Consider the following 18,029-nt stretch of genomic DNA (forward strand, 5'->3'; position numbering starts at 1 on the left):
GGGGTCAATCTGTAAACATAAAAAATGTTTCAAAAGTAGAGCCACAAGACATGAACATTATACATGTTAACATGATTTTAGTGTGATAAAATATTGCTTACTAGCCTATACTGTTTAAAGTTCTTTCCAGTTTTACAACTTTGTTGCCATGTGGACGTCACACTGTAAACCCTAAAATGACCATAAAAAAATTATGATTTAAACATTACAGCTCAGAAAATACACATTTTAACAGAATAATTAATGTTAGTGCTTTGATGAAATCATAAGCTTTACATTTCTGCCTTTAAACCCTAAAAAATTGGCTCCATTCACTTCCATTGTAAGTGCCTCACTGTAATCTACTAAAAAAAATAAAATAATTTATAATAAAGAAAAGGAGGGACAAGTCAATTCTTTTTTTTTTTTTTTTGTGGTAACCAGAAATGCTGTTGATGGAGCTTAACTTGTTTTGAACTTTAAAACTTATCCTTGCAAGGAGATAAATCCATTGGTTATCAGAAGGCCACATGAAATCTGCACACTTTTTTTCACATTCTCTGTGCTGATTGTGGAGAAAATCTGTGGAATTGAATTGATGATGTAAAGAGAGCTGAGAGTACTTCACTCTTATTGGTGGTTAAAACTATAAAAGATTAGCTAAAATAATAATTGATAGTAAATGGTTTAACATGCAAGAGGCGGGTTGTGTTTTGTGAATGACAGGCCTTTGAAATCAGTGGACATGTCTGTGGAATAATGTGGGCCTGGTTATTGCTGTCCGAAATGCCATTTTTAAAGGGGTAATGTCATGGATTTTTGTTATATTTTCTTCCTTGTTATATTACATGACCTTTTTCTACCCTGTGTTTAGCCCGTAGTACAGCTTTAAAGGGTCATGAAACCCACCTAGATGAGCCTCAATTCTTCACACCGCAGACTGAGAAACACCTCTCGAAATGGATGGGAAAATTTGAATATCTGGGCGGGTGTTGTGGGTGGGAAGAGGGAAAACGGGAAGGTGTCATGAGCTATTTCCAAAAGCATGCACACAACAGAGATGACTGAACATCACATTATGAGTGGAGATGAAAACAAAAGATATTTGATATTTATGCTTACAAGGAAAGTATTGAAAGTGTTTGTGGCATAATGTTGATTGCCGCAGAAAATAATTTAAACTCATCCCTCATTTTCTAAAGAAACAAATCATGTGCAGTAAGGCACATGCAATGAAAGTAAATGGGTCCAATACACAAAACATATACAGACTGTTTTTTAAAGTATTATTATTATGAACAATTATTAAGCACAATACATTTAACATGACTATAGTGGTGTGAAAAAGTGTTTGCCTCCTTCCTGATTTCTTATTTTTTTGCATGTTTGTCACACTTAAATGTTTCAGATCATCAAACAAGTTTAAATAGTAGTCAGAGATAACACAAGTACACACAAAATGCAGTTTTTAAATGAAGGTTGTTATTATTATTAAGGGAAAACAAAATCCAAACCTACATGGCCCTGTGTGAAAAAGTGTTTGCCCCACCTGTTAAAACATAACTTAACTGTGGTTTATCACACCTGAGTTCAATTTCTCTAGCCACACCCAGGCCTGATTACTGCCACACCTGTTCTCAATCAAGAAATCACTTAAATAGGACCTGCCTGACAAAGTGAAGTAGACCAAAAGATCTTCAAAAGCTAGACATCATGCCGAGATCCGAAGAAATTCAGGAACAAAGAGAAAGAAAGTAATTGAGATCTATCAGTCTGGAAAAGGTTATAAAGCCATTTCTAAAGCTTTGGGACTCTAGAGAACCACAGTGAGAGCCATTATCCACAAATGGCGAAAACATGGAACAGTGGTGAACCTTCCCAGGAGTGGCCGGCTGACCAAAATTACCCCAAGAGCGCAGCGACGACTCATCCAAGAGGTCACAAAAGACCCCACAACAACATCCAAAGAACTGCAGGCCTCACTTGCCTCAGTTAAGGTCAGTGTTCATGACTCCACCATAAGAAAGAGACTGGGCAAAAATGGCCTGCATGGCAGAGTTCCAAGATGAAAACCACTGCTGAGCAAAAAGAACATTAAGGCTCGTCTCATTTTTGCCAGAAAACATCTTGATGATCCCCAAGACTTTTGGGAAAATACTCTGTGGACTGACGAGACAAAAGTTGAACTTTTTGGAAGGTGTGTGTCCCATTACATCTGGCATAAAAGTAACACCGCATTTCAGAAAAAGAACATCATACCAGCAGTAAAATATGGTGGTGGTAGTGTGATGGTCTGGGGCTGTTTTGCTGCTTCAGGACCTGGAAGACTTGCTGTGATAAATGGAACCATGAATTCTGCTGTCTACCAAAAAATCCTGAAGGAGAATGTCCGGCCATCTGTTCGTGACCTCAAGCTGAAGCGAACTTGGGTTCTGCATCAGGACAATGATCCAAAACACACCAGCAAGTCCACCTCTGAATGGTTGAAGAAAAACAAAATGAAGACTTTGGAGTGGCCTAGTCAAAGTCCTGACCTGAATCCTATTGAGATGCTGTGGTATGACCTTAAAAAGGCTGTTCATGCTCGAAAACCCTCCAATGTGGCTGAATTACAACAATTCTGCAAAGATGAGTGGGCCAAAATTCCTCCACAGCACTGTAAAAACTCGTTGCAAGTTATCGCAAACGCTTGATTGCAGTTGTTGCTGCTAAGGGTGGCCCAACCAGTTATTAGGTTTAGGGGGGCAATCACTTTTTCACACAGGGCCATGTAGGTTTGGATTTAGTTTTCCCTTAATAATAACAACCTTCATTTAAAAACTGCATTTTGTGTGTACTTGTATTATCTTTGACTAATATTTAAACTTGTTTGATCTGAAACATTTAAGTGTGACAAACATGCAAAAAAATAAAAAAACATCAGGAAGGGGGCAAACACTTTTTCACACCACTGTATATAATTGCTTACTAACCATGTCTGTGTAAAGTTATCCAGTATTTCAACTCCATTGTCATGACGACATAACACCGGTAAACAATGGGTGTAAATTCCAGTAACTTGATGTAAAGTAGATAAAAAATAGATTTATATATTATAAGATTTATAGCTAAAGTGAGAGATTAATTCTATAGATGCTTTTGAGGTTGTGTGCCTCTATTCAAATATTATTCTATAGAGCCTTTATACTGTGTGTGTGTGTATATATATCTATAACAGTCAGCCATAGTCACACAGTTTCTTTCTTGCAGTTGTGATACACAACATTTTAGAAGTCATATTTTAATTCAGCCATTTACTTTGTAATAAAACTAGCACATCAGAGATTGTTACGACAAAGAAGAAATTGCAAAAAGACAGGAATAATGATGGTATATGGATAAATATTGCCATCTAGTGGTTACAAATTATTTTTTGTAGCATATTTTATAAATATTCTATTTTTGAACAAGCTGTATTATACTGTATATGATCATACACGAGAAGACTCGATCAGTGATGTCTAAACGGAACACCCTCCTGGAATACACCGCTGCTTCATGTTTGAAGTACTACAGTGGCTGGCCAACAAACATGCTCACTTTGGTGTGGTTATGAAGTGGACTGTGCTCCTTTCTGACATGTGATTTCAATCTTGTCATCTCCATTATCCTCCACACAGAGAAGAAGCGATGGAATCAGCGTTTGTAACAATCCTCCCTCATAAACCACGTGTTTGGAGCACAACTAGCATAACTGCAGACAAGAAATGCTCGGGCTGGTCAGGTGATGGACTGCGGTGCGTTTTGTGGAGAGATTTCAATCTTACAGCGGTGTTTAGTGTATAAGTCCACTCTCATGTCTGTTCTCTGAGTGCTGTTGAAGTCTCGTTCATTACAACTCATGGACATAATTATCCGCTGTTGCTGAAATGCCAACTCATGCATGAGGCAGTGCTGTGATTGGACGGAAACGTTCCTTCTCATGAATGTGGAAAAATGCCCAGAATCTGGTGACGAAAATACATGCTGTCCTACCAATAATATCTCGGAATGTACGCTTTTGCTTAATTTTGTGTCGTTGCTTCAAATTTCGTTTTGAAACCAGAAGAACGAAATGGATCAGTGAAATGAAAAAATAACCACTTTCCCTTAACAACAACAAGCATATTAAGTGCTATCATGTTTTTCAGTGATGTGCAACCTGTACATATCTGTTCAAATGCGTTGGGGTTTCATGACCCTTTAAAACACGTCCACATTTCTGATTGGATAAAATCTTTGCAGAGTGAATGCCCTCTCGCTGTGTGGAACTGTATTTTCCAAAAATGAAAATGAAAACATGCAAGCGATTTACAAATCCACTAAAAGCACTCCAGACAATCACTGATTGCTGTATGTCCTGATATACGTGAAGCACACAATCAAATTACAACAGTTGTTCAACTGAATAACTGAAAACTGAACAGAGTCTGCACACTGTTGCTTCCCAATACTTATATTATTAGGTATACAGGATTTGGTGATGAAGTAATGCTGACAACAGTGTACAGTTGAAGTCAGAAGTTTACATATACTTAGGTTGAAGTCATTAAAACTCATTTTTTAACCACTCCACAGATTTCATATTAGCAAACTGTAGTTTTACTGAAGTAGTTTTATCCTATATTGTATGTGTATATCTACTTTGTGACATGAATAATCTTTCCAACAATTGTTTACAGACAGATCGTTTAACTTTTAATTGACTATATCACAATTCCATTGGGTCAGAAGTTTACATACACTAAGTTAACTGTGCCTTTAAGCAGCTTGGAAAATTCTTGAAAATGATGTCAAGCCTTTAGACAATTAGCTTCTGATAGGCTAATTGGAGTCAACTGGAGGTGTGCCTGTGTATATATTTTAAGGCCTACCTTCAAACTCAGTGCCTCTTTGCTTGACATCATCGGAAAATCAAAAGAAATCAGCCAAGACCTCAGAAAAAATAAATAAATTGTGGACCTCCACAAATCTGGTTCATCCTTGGGAGCAATTTCCAAACGCCTGAAGGTATCACGTTCATCTTTACAAACAATAGTACACAAGTATATACACCGTTGGACCACGCAGCCATCATACTGCTCAGGAAGGAGACGCATCTCCTAGAGATGAACGTAGTTTGGTGCAAATCAATCCCAGAACAACAGCAAAGGACCTTGTGAAGATAATGGAGGAAACAGGTAGACCAGTATCTATATCCACAGTAAAACGAGTCCTATATTAACATATCCTGAAAGGCTGCTCAGCAAGAAAGAAGCTGCTGCTCCAAAACCACCATACAAAAGCCAGACTACAGTTTGCAAGTCCTCATGGGGACAAAGATCTTACTTTTTGGAGAAATTTTCTCTGTCTGATGAAACAAAAATTGAACTGTTTGTCCATAATGACCATCGTTATGTTTGGAGGAAAAAGGGTGAGGCTTACAAGCTGAAGAACACCATCCCAACCGTGAAGCATGGGGGTTGGCAGCATCATATTGTGGAGGTGCTTTGCTGCAGCTGGGACTGGTGCACTTCACAAAATGGATGGCATCATGAGGAAGGAAAATTATGTGGATATATTGAAGCAACATCTCAAGAACATCATCCAGGAAGTTAAAGCTCGGTCACAAATGGGCCTTCCAGATGGACAATGATGCCAAGCATACCTCCAGAGTTGTGGCAAAATGGCTTAAGGTCAACAAAGTCAAAATATTGGAGTGGCCATCACAAAACCCTGACCTCAATCCGATAAAAAATTTATGGGCAGAACTGAAAAAGCATGTGTGAGCAAGGAGGCCTACAAACCTGACTCAGTTACACCAGTTCTGTCTGGAGGAATGGGCCAAAATTCCAGCAACTTATTGTGAGAAGCTTGTGGAATGCTACCCAAATCATTTGACCCAAGTTAAACAATTTAAAGGCAATGCTACCAAATACTAACAAAGTGTATGTAAGCTTCTGACCTACTGGAAATATGATGAAAGAAATAAAAGCACATTTCACATTCTTAAAATAAAGTCGTGATCCTAACTGACCTAAGACAGGGAATGCTTTCTTTGATTAAATGTCAGGAATTGTGAAAAACTGAGTTTAAATGTATTTAGTTAAGGTGTATGTAAACTTCTGATTTTAACTGTAAATAGTCCAGACCAACTATAGTGAATTTGAAAGGTTATTAAATCTGTATTCAGCTGTAAAGTGAGTTATAAGAAACTGTGGGCTTGCAGGATTCCCCTGTCTCGCTCCGCATTAATACGCTTCCCATGTCGACAAATGTGAGATGTTCGCCTGGTGGGGATTCCCTTGCGCAATCAATTTCCTGGCTGAATGGGGCAGAGGGTATCTCTTGATTGAACAGCCACTTAATCACAGAACAAAGGGCGTCCAGACATGTTCATTTCAGTCAAAATATAGGACATCCTTGAGACAGCTGGCAGCCTTACTAGCATATAATTCAACACTGTCTTTTGTCACGCGCCGCATTCTTCTAACATAATAATTTCTCAATCTCAGATCAATAATTCATTATGTATTTTTTTTTATGAGCAACTGTAGAATAAGCATGTTCTGCTCCGCATTGGAGTTTTGATCATGGGTTATTATGCAATAAAAACGTCTGACTATAATTCATATCAAACAAACTCAGTGAAATAAAACATTAGAATTATATTTGTTACTCACCGGCATTACTGTCGTGTCCAATATAATTGGCACTGCTCCATCTTTCAATACAAGTTTCTTTGTAAAGCCTGAATCATAGTTCTCAAAAGAGTCCATAGAGAAAATGTGCAAAAAATATTTTAATTCCAAATTGATGCTTGTTTGAATAAATCACTCGTTTCTAACGTTGGGATCATTCAGAAGACTATGCAGAGATTCAGTTTGTCCACAACCAGGAACACAACAATGTCGGGGTCTGTTACTCCACATCTTAATCTTTTCGTTAGTTAAAAGCAAACTACAGTATAAATAGTGCAACTTCCAGTGTTGGCGTCCCTCATGCGCTTTCTCTTTCTGAATTCACCGCAACGATTACGTATGTTGTGGAGCTGGGGACTATGCAAATTACTCTTATCTTCTACGTCACAGTGGGGAGATTTCAGAACGAGTCGTTTTTGCAGGGTGGAAACAATAAATGCTCATTTTGGTCTGGAGAGGAATTTTTGAATTCTAAAACATACAGTATGTTTTTATAATACAATGACCTCTTCTATGTAAAAAAATATCAAGGAACATTTAATTCCTCATGACATGACCCCTTTAATTGCAGTTAATGACAGAAGGGTGTGCACAATATGCCTCTCTGTATCCAACAACTCCTCACACAGAGAACAGCAAGTGGGATGCTGTTATCAAAGCCAACGAAAACTTGCTGAAAGAGAAAGAACTTACTATTGAAAGGTAATTCCAAGATCATGTAGATCATGTCTTGCTCTAATTCTGAAGATTCTAAATCTGAATACGCTCAGCATTAAACAATGAAATTGTGCTTGATTCTGAGATAAATGTAGTAAATGCTGCATTGCAGGCAAAAACAGCAAATGTCTCAGTTGGAGCAGCATCTTAGAGAGAGTGAACTGCAGGTACACAGTGCCCTTATGGGACGTGGAGCCCCTTACACAGATGTCTGTCTGTTGAGACTACAGGTTAGACACACCTTTATATACACCTGTATCATACTCTGCATCAAAACTGAGTTGACACTTTTTCAAAACGTCTTCTCTGTTTGTTTAATAGGAGGCCCAGCGGGAAAATGCTTTTTTGCGTGTCCAGTTTGCTGAACGCAAAGACTGCTTTACCAAGGAGAAGCTCGAAGCGGACAGGAGAGTCAGTGCGGTAGAAGGCGAGACACAGCGTTTAAACACAGTCTTGAAAGAAAGCAGTGAAAAACATGCAGAGGAGCTCAAGAAACAAGAGGAGAGGGTGAGGATATCCTAAGCTTGACCCATTTATTTGAACCACCATACTCCATGCCCTAGATGAGTGCTCTATAAAGCTTCCTATAGTCATGGAAAACTTGGAAATATAATGGAATTTTAAAATTATGATTTCCAGGTCAGGAAGATTCATGGAAATTAATTAAATCTTTAAAGGTCATGGAAAAATCATGGAAGTTTCTATTTGCTCTTTTTCATAAAGATCCGCAGTCGGGACAAGCACATCAACAGCTTGAAAAAGAAGTGCCAGAAGGAATCTGAGCTGAACAAAGAAAAGCAGCAACGTATTGAGACGCTTGAGCGATATCTGGCTGACCTCCCCACCATGGAAGACTACCAGGCCCAGCACAAAAAGGTGCAGCACTCTCTGATGATCAGCCAACACAACTTTGTTTCCTTTGCTTTTGATGCAATTGCTCATAACCCTCAGTTGGAGATTTTTTGTTTTGTTTCCAGATACCATTACAATATCCACAGCACCAGTAGATCACACACCTGGTTCTATTGTATTGTTTATCTTCATTAAGGATAAAGATAAAGTTTAGCAAAGGCTGACTTCTGCACTCTCACAGAAGCAGATACACTATATTGCCGAAAGTATTCGCTCACCCATCCAAATAATTGAATTCAGGTGTTCCAATCACTTCCATGGCCACAGGTGTATAAAATGAAGCACCTAGGCATGCAGACTGCTTCTACAAACATTTGTGAAAAAATGGGCCGCTCTCAGGAGCTCAGTGAATTCCAGCGTGGTACTGTGATAGGATGCCACCTGTGCAACAAGTCCAGTCGTGAAATTTCCTCGCTACTAAATATTCCACAGTCAACTGTCAGTGGTATTATAACAAAGTGGAAGCGATTGGGAATGACAGCAACTCAGCCACGAAGTGGTAGGCCACGTAAAATGACAGAGCGGTGTCAGCGGATGCTGAGGCGCATAGTGCGCAGAGGTCGCCAACTTTCTGCAGAGTCAATCGCTACAGACAGTTCATGTGGCCTTCAGATTAGCTCAAGAACAGTGCGTAGAGAGCTTCATGGAATGGGTTTCCATGGCCGAGCAGCTGCATCCAAGCCATACATCACCAAGTGCAATGCAAAGCGTCGGATGCAGTGGTGTAAAGCACGCCACCACTGGACTCTAGAGCAGTGGAGACGCGTTCTCTGGAGTGACGAATCACGCTTCTCCATCTGGCAATCTGATGGACGAGTCTGGGTTTGGCGGTTGCCAGGAGAACGGTACTTGTCTGACTGCATTGTGCCAACTGTGAAGTTTGGTGGAGGGGGATTATGGTGTGGGGTTGTTTTTCAGGAGCTGGGCTTGGCCCCTTAGTTCCAGTAAAAGGAACTCTGAATGCTTCAGCATACCAAGAGATTTTGGACAATTCCATGCTCCCAACATTGTGGGAACAGTTTGGGGATGGCCCCTTCCTGTTCCAACATGACTGCGCACCAGTGCACAAAGCAAGGTCCATAAAGAAATGGATGAGCGAGTTTGGTGTGGAAGAACTTGACTGGCCTGCACAGAGTCCTGACCTCAACCCGATAGAGCACCTTTGGGATGAATTAGAGCGAAGACTGCGAGCCAGGCCTTCTCGTCCAACATCAGTGTCTGACCTCACAAATGCGCTTCTGGAAGAATGGTCAAAAATTCCCATAAACACACTCCTAAACCTTGTGGAAAGCCTTCCCAGAAGAGTTGAAGCTGTTATAGCTGCAAAGGGTGGGCCGACGTCATATTAAACCCTATGGATTAAGAATGGGATGTCACTTAAGTTCATATGCGTCTAAAGGCAGATGAGCGAATACTTTTGGCAATATAGTGTATGTGTAATCAACCTGGAGCAAAAATCAAAAGGCTGTAAATACACTGTACGCCAACAAAACAGTTACTTGATTTGAGTGTGGATTTTGTAGTTACTGCAGTTTTCTCAAAACCTGGTTATAGTTGAGCGAGACCTGTCAGTCACAGGGCAACGTCATCTAAGAACCCCAATTTATGTTAAAATGTGAAGTTACTGTGTTTTGCCTTTGCACAGCAGAATAATCAATTAGTAAAAAATGTAGATGTATCAGGAATCGTTTTGAAACCGGATCGTGACTTCCAGAATTGGAATTGTGAGGTGCCTAAAGATTCCCAACCCTAGATTGAAGCTCATGAAGTGTTGTAATAGTACAATCGGAATAAAAATTACAACTCCCAAATGCATCTACACTGCACAATAGTTGTTTCACTCTGCGATTGGCTGCTTTTCACCCCTTCAGTCAACCGAGCAAGCATTAATTGTGTTCAGCAGTGCAGATGACAATTTAGAGTTCTTAAATACTGTACATTTAAGAGGACCACACATCAAAGACTGAATATTGTGTTTTTGTATACAGTATTTATGTTCACAAGGTGAAACAGGTTGTTTTTTTTGCAGACAGCCTGTCAGATTAACTGAAAATATTAAATTTGGTTTATAAGAATTTAAACTCCTTTGTCATGACACGCTATGTTCCTGAATTTCGTCATAATTGATGAGCTCCTTTTTCTCATGCCTTTTTGTGCATGTTATATTGTGGCACATTAACGTTACCATCTCTAAAAAACAAAAAAAAAAACCTGGACTACAACTGTGCTCCTAAATTTCTGACTGTGCTCCTACATTTTTCTAATTAGGAGCACAAGCATAGAGCCCTGAACTAGAGGAAGACCGATGTATCCGTTTTACTGATTAATCTGTGCCAATAGTTTCTTTTTGGAACTATTGGTTATCGGCAAAAATCAATGCCTATAGTTGCCAATAGTTCTTTTTATTTATTTGTGATTAACAATCACGTGGGGATTTGCTATATCTAAATCTTTCATCATTAAAAATATTCATCTATATTTTTATCCTCACTTTAATACATGTTTTGTTAGTTTTCTAAATTGAAGAGAGGGTATGCAAAGAAAAACTTGACTATATGGAAATGTGTCCTGTCAGTACATGCATCTTGTCTCCAACATCATATCTTGCAAATACTTATAAACCTTACTCCTCATTAATACCCATCTGGTGAAATGTCTGTACTGTATATACAAAACTTCATCTGGTAAACATATAAAAAGCCTAATTTGGTTAAAAACTAGCATTATAACACGACCAAGTTTCTGTCATTTCACAATAAGAGCCCCTTGTTTGTTCTGGGCTTGTTTACAGTTAAAAGTCCACACTCTGAACCAAATCTGAATTTTTTTCTGGTTATTATTGGGATTTTGCTTGAACAATAAACTGCATCTGGGCTTTTATTCATTTGTGACTGTGAAATAGCGTCTATGACAGTGGCTGTCAGAGTAAGGATTTTTTTTAACATTACATAAATAGTTTTTAAAATCGATCGGCTGATTAATAGGTTATCTGCCTTTTACACCATTTTAGTTATCGTATCGGCAAAGTCCACTATCAGTCGACCTCTAATATTAACATTACACCTGTAATATTGTGTTGTAGCTGGAGGAGGTAGAGGATAGGGCAGCTCAGTTCCATGCCACTGTCAGAGATCTGGAGGTCCAACTGGAAGAGTCCCACAGTGCTGTACGCAACAAAGAGACCCAACTGGAAGAACAGAGATGCAAGGAGAGAGAACTATTTACAACAGTCACGAGGTAGGAAAAAATGCATAAGCTCATACATTTAAACAGAATGACACAATGGCTCCATTCAGCTGTCCAGGCTGGAAGCTCAGTAAATTTTTTAGCCAAAATCAGTTGACAGACGTGGGGTCTAATATTGTTTGTTGTGCCGTTGTGTTTAGTCTCCAGAACAGAGTAAAGGAAAGCCTTGAGGATGGAGTGAGATTGCCCACTCTTGACATCGAGAAGCTACGAGAGGAAAACACTACTTTGAAAGAGGAGCAACAACGACTCAAAAAGGTTTTTTTTTTATCTCCAACTATATTCTTAGAGGACATGCTAAACAGCTTCAAAAATACTCAGCAAATGATTTGTTGTTAGTAGAACAAAAAAACAACTATACTCCTTTATCAGTATTTATTTGTTCTGTGCAAACATGTGAAGGTAGAATCTGAATGAATCTTTCTTTTATAGGTCATTGAGAAGCAACTCAGGAGAATGGAGCAGCTGGGCTCACAGATCAGGGTAAAGACTCCGTTCAGTTCATTATGTGTAGAGCTTTTCACATTACATGTTGTTCCAAAGCAACTTTACAGAGAAAAGTAAGTTAAAGGGATATTTCACCCAAAAATGAAAATTCTCTCATCATTTACCCACCCTCATGATATCCCAGGGGTGTAAGACTTTCTTTCTTCCCTAGAGTACATTTGAAGAAAAATGTACAAATATCTCAGCTCAGTAGGTCCTTAAAATGCAAGTGGATGGTGATTCGACTTTTGAAGCTCAAAAAAGAACAGATAGTCAGCATAAACATCATCCATACTGACTCCAGCAGTTAAATTAATGTATTCTAAAGCGACACGATCACTTTTGGTGCGAAAAAGATCAGTATTCAAGTACTTTTTTAACTCTACATCATCCTTCCGCAACGGTATGCGCGTGACATAATCGCGTTGGCACGTGAGACATGTGAGAACTGAGGCACGTGCGACACACATGGAAGAGCAGCGCTGTTTACAAGTAAGTAGGAGGAACGCTATACAGAAGCTTTGTTGATTTTGGTTTAGATCTGAATTTATCTGTTTCATTACTCACAGTGGTGCATTTGTGTGCTTATCCTGGATGTCGAGAGACCTCGTGATCTCCTTCTCGTGAAGCTTACTGGAAGCTTTGGGTTATAGTTGAATCACCATTCACTTGCATTTTAAGGACCTACTGTGCAGAGATATTTTTCTTCAAATGCGTTCTGCTGAAGAAAGAAAGTCATACACACCCAGGATATCATGAGTGTGAGTAAACAATGAGAGAATTTTCATTTTTTGGGTGAACTATCCCTTTAATGCCCGGAGTGAGCAAGACACCACTGTGACACCGTTTAAATAGTTGTCTATGGGCTAATATATAAACTAGACACAAAATCAGGAAATTGCAAATGACTGTAATTATGGACTGTATTAGTGCAGACTGTTATTAAAGGTTAAAGGTGCTGTAAACATTTTTTTTTTTTTGGTGTGCCATTTTGCTACTGTTGTGTTTTGATAACTGTGGGGGCAAGCTCTAATTCTGCTCTTCTGCTCTCTTTTTTTTGTTTTTATGTGCAGGGTTTTGGAAAGAGGGGGTGTGGCTAATTCAATTCTGCCAGACTTGCCAATTATATTATGATCAATTGCTCAGTAATTCACTTTCAACAGTAACTTGGGCCCTGTTTATACCTGGTCATAATATGTCTTCTGTGACCACTTGTGTTCAGATTTTAAGGGGAGGGTCTCTGATTTCATGACGACATACATCAGTCATTACGTCAGTGTATTAATGCATGACAATAAAGTGCAAAAATGTAAAAGAAGAAAAAGGATACGAGAAAAAAACAGCCCATTGTTTCTCCCAGTTATACTTGTGTTTACAAGAGGCTGCTTCTTTTGGACTGACAGTAGTATGCTGTCCATTGTACTGGATATAGTTGTTACATCACAACGATGACTTTCTGATTTACTCGTTTTTGTAGCTTTGTGTTGTGAAAGTTAGAGTATGCCTGCATAGTACATAGTATCTTTTATTTAAAAAAAAAACCTGTTTTCCATGACATACCTTTTTTAAAGGTTCATGAAATTAGTTGAAGCAGTAAAATTGTGTGTATGTTAACCCAGACTCTAGAGGAGCAGCTTTCTCAGGAGGAGTGCAGTAGTCAGAGCCTGCGAGAGGAGGTGGCAGAGAAAGATGAGGCTGTGTTGCAGTTACGCAGCGCTATGAAGGAGGTTAGTAGCTTACATATCTGTACCTGTCCTTCAAAATCTGTTGCCTCAGCAATGTCTTTGGTTTGAGCTCTGGATCTTTTGAAGACTTTTGAAGATCATTGTACTCATTTGTGCTTTTGTGTTTTTATAGCACACAGGAGAACTGAGCTCTGTTGTTTTTGTATTTCAGCTCTCATTGCAGAACCAGGAGCTGATGGAGCACAATCTCACCCTGCAGGAGCATCCTCAGGGTGAGGAGTCATTGAGCGGTCATGGTCTGTCTGAACGAAGTGCTCCGTTACTCCCTGCAGGAGCCAGGCTTACCCAGAGGCTGTATGGAGAGATGGCCTCCTGTCTGTGTGACCTTCGCTCCCTCTGCAATGTCATAACCCAGCGAGCTCATGGTAGAGACCCAAACCTCTCCATGCTGCTTGGAATTGCCTGTGAGTTCACCCTCTGCTGTCCACAAATGATAGTGAGGAAACTAGAGCTCCATCACATAATGCAGATATAATTGGTGGTAGCATAATCTACTACCTTCACCTGCTTATAGGGTAAACCTCATAAATCCCCAAAGTCAAATGGAAAAAAAGAGATGATATTTCATTAAAATAAGACCTGTTTTAGGACCATAAATATTTTTGGCATTGTAATGGCATTATTAATGACAATTAAGCACATCTTCCCCCTAAATTATTTTTACTTTAATACATCTTAATGTTTTACTTTTATTTTTTGTAATTCCCATTATTCTCAATGGTGATCCTCATTTAATTCTCCTTACTGTAATTTAGTTTTTCTTTTTTACTGTTTTTTATATATATATATATATATATATATATATATATATATATATATATATATATATACACACACACACACACACACACACACACACACACACAGTACTGTGCAAAAGTTTTAGTCACATGTGAAAAATGTTGCATAGTGAGGATGTCTTCAAAAATAATGACGTAAATAGTTTTCATTTATCACTTAATGTCATACAAAGTCCAGTAAACATAAAAAAGCTAAATCAATATTCGGTGTGACCACCTTTGCCTTTAAAACAGCACTGATTCTCCTTGGTACACCTGGACACAGTTTTTCTTGGATATTCCAAGCTTCTTGGAGAATTCGCCACAGTTCTTCTATCTATTTAAGCTGTCTCAGTTGCTTCTGCCTCTTCATGTAACCCCAGACTGACACAATATTCGGTGGGGGGCTTTGTGGGGGCCATGACATCTGTTGCAGGGTTCCCTGTTCTTCTATTCTAATCTTTTCTATTTGCAAAAGTAACGTTTGGGAGTCTAACATTTATATTTCCTATTGACACACTAAAGCTGAAGATATATAAATAACCATCTTAAGACAAATGCTTTTGTGCCGAAGTGCCTAAGACTTTTGCACAGTACTGTGTGTGTGTGTGTGTGGGTGTGTGTGTGTGTGTATGTATGTATGTATGTATGTATGTATGTATATATATATATATATATATATATATATATATATATATATATATATTATATACTGATTTTAATAAAATATATATACATATGATTAATGAAAGGACAATAAATATGTGCACTCATGCTTGTAGGGTAAATCTCATGAAAACATGCCCAGGTGACATTTCACCTCAAAATAAAAAAGGAAAGAAAAGAAATTATATTTAATTCAAATAAAGCGTTTGTTTCAGATTTTTGGCATTTTATTGACGTTTTCATGACAATTTAGCACATCATCCACCAAAATTCTCATTACTTTAATGCATCCAAATGTTTTACATTTTTAGTTTTTTTAATTACAGCTATTGTCAGGGGTGATTCTAATTACATTCTCTTTATTGTAATATAGTATATTTATTACAGTAAAATAAAGTACAACAAATACTACTGTGATTTAATAAATACTTTACATTTTTAAATATTTTTTATTTCTCATAAAATGATGAGTTGAGTTTTATTTATATCGTTTATTTATTACGGTAATTCGACTTAATTATTGTCATGAAAATGTTTTTATTATGCAACAAATTAATTTCATTTTAGCAAAATATAATTTGTTAATTCTTTTGTTTGATTTTGGGGTGAAATATGACCATTTAAATTTTTTAACAAGCAAATCCAAACAGGTCGAAGAATTAAATGTTATTACTTAAAACTGGTATTCTATGGTATTCTTTTGTAGTAGTTGTTGCCAGACAATAACTATGTCATGTCATGGTGAAAGCTGGCATCATTCTGTCATGGAGACTGCTTTCTGTGAAGTTACAGCTTAAGTTCAATGACCATAGCATCTGTGTTGTGGGCGTTATCAGCTGTTGCAGTTCTGACTCTGTTTTTGTCTCCTGCAGCTCCCCCTCCAGTAGCAGAGCAGTGGGAGGACTGTCTGAGCCCCGAGGGCCTGCAGAAGAAGCTACATGAAGCTCAGCAGCTCCGACGGGATGTTGAGGAACTGAGAACCACCATCTCTGACCGTTACGCTCAAGACATGGGAGAAAACTGCATCACTCAGTGAGCCTGGACAAAGCAGCTTGTGCTCAGTGATGGTAACTCTGAATCAAGAGAACAGTTCATGTCATGGTTTGGTGCCTTTCAGAGATTTTGATACACTAGAAGCTCTACCAAAACAAGCCGTGTTGGGCTAACAACAGTAATGACACTATAATCTCGTAAATCAAAGGGCTATTTTTATACAAAGCTTTCATAAGATATTTTGCTAAAATTCTGATGATTTTTTTTGTGCAGTAGAAAGAGAATTGTAATTTAATATAAACCTAGTCATGTATTTGAGAATGCCTGTGATGAAGTTGACAATCAACTGACAAGTTCTTTTTGTGTTCAGGATTACTGTGTTAAGAACTAACATGCCATTTTTTTTTTTTTTAACAATGGTTAAGTGTCTAGTATAGAGTGTGGCTTCGTCACATGTAATGACAGGTGACATTTAATTACGTTCATCTATCATCTCAAAGTAAACAGAACATGTCACACCAAATACAGCATCTAAGGCTGAGAAAATATTTGGGCAATACCAGAATCTCTGGTTTTTTGGGATATTAACTAAAACATTCCCTCATATTTAACATATGGAGGTTAAACATGTTCAAATATATGTCCGAACCATTTCACTAATACTGTAAGGAAGTTTTGTTGTAGACCGTATTATAGCAGAACATTAAAGAGTGACATTTTAAAGCAGGATGATGCAAGGTAAATTAAGGTAAGTGGAACTCTTCCTGAAATCGCTCAAAAATCAATTGTGCAAATAGATGGCCATGTTCTGTTTAATATAGTTTGATCTGCAAATGAGAAAGGGGTTTAAACACTGCCCTTTCCTATCAGTTTATCAGTATTTTCAAAGGTGTCCTTTTTGACTTTGTCCTGAGTACAGCATTAAAGGGATAGTCCAAACAAAAATGAAAATTCTATCATCATTTACTCACCCTCATGCCATTCCAGATGTGTAAGACTTTTTCATTCTTCAGCAGAACCCAAATGAAGATTTTTAGAAGAATATCTCAGCTCTGTAGGTCCATACAATGCAAGTGAATGGTGATCAGACCTTTGTAGCTCCAAAAATCACATAAAGGAAACATTGAAGTAATCCATCAGACTCCAGTGGTTAAATCCATATCTTCAGAATGACATAATAGGTGTGCGTGAGAAACAGATAAATATTTAAGTCCTTTTTTACTCTAAATCTGCACTTCAACTTTCAGAAGTAAAAGCGGAACTAAACAGGAACCACATGTGACTTTCAGATGTGAAAGTGGAGATTTAGAGTAAAAAAAGACTTCAATATTTATCTGTTTCTCACGCACACCTATTATGTCGCTTCTGAAGATTTGGATTTAAACACTGGAGTCTGATGGATTACTTCTATGTTTCCTTTATGTAATTTTTGGAGCTAAAAAGGTCTGATCATCATTCACTTGCATTGTATGACCTACAGAGCTGAGATATTCTTCTAAAAATCTTCGTTTGTGTTCTGCTGAAGAAGAAAGTCAAACATTTCTGGGATGGCATGAGGGTGAGTAAATGATGAGAGAACTGTAATTTTTTGGGTGAACTATCTCCGAACTATATTTAACAGACTCTATTTCTGTCAAATGAACAAAGTAGTTCTTTGAATGTTTGGTTTCTATAGGCCTTGCCAATAAAAGCACATGAGGATATGAAGTTCTTTTTTGTAATCCATAATATATTTGCTGTCTGGTTTATAATTTGTTCAGTCAACTGTAAAAATAATGATGTCATTGTATCAATACACCAGATGAATT

The 18,029-nt window shown here is 38.0% G+C and overlaps 1 protein-coding gene across 2 annotated transcripts in view; it reads left to right on the forward strand.

The window, feature by feature from the left end:
• Positions 1-17,246, forward strand: part of LOC127453451 (centrosomal protein of 85 kDa-like) — a 34,483-nt gene extending 17,237 nt beyond the window's left edge. For both annotated transcript variants that reach the window (XM_051719802.1, XM_051719801.1), the window contains 10 exons: positions 7,249-7,379; positions 7,507-7,624; positions 7,716-7,901; positions 8,118-8,270; positions 11,389-11,543; positions 11,693-11,810; positions 11,985-12,035; positions 13,658-13,765; positions 13,935-14,187; positions 16,101-17,246. In XM_051719802.1, the coding sequence (XP_051575762.1) occupies positions 7,249-7,379; positions 7,507-7,624; positions 7,716-7,901; positions 8,118-8,270; positions 11,389-11,543; positions 11,693-11,810; positions 11,985-12,035; positions 13,658-13,765; positions 13,935-14,187; positions 16,101-16,264 (1,437 nt within the window). In that variant the 3' untranslated portion in view covers positions 16,265-17,246. The remainder of the gene's footprint in view (positions 1-7,248; positions 7,380-7,506; positions 7,625-7,715; positions 7,902-8,117; positions 8,271-11,388; positions 11,544-11,692; positions 11,811-11,984; positions 12,036-13,657; positions 13,766-13,934; positions 14,188-16,100) is intronic.
• The last annotated feature ends 783 nt before the right edge of the window (positions 17,247-18,029 follow it).

Source organism: Myxocyprinus asiaticus, chromosome 15 (assembly GCF_019703515.2).
Source record: "Myxocyprinus asiaticus isolate MX2 ecotype Aquarium Trade chromosome 15, UBuf_Myxa_2, whole genome shotgun sequence".
Classification (NCBI taxonomy): Eukaryota; Metazoa; Chordata; class Actinopteri; order Cypriniformes; family Catostomidae; genus Myxocyprinus; species Myxocyprinus asiaticus.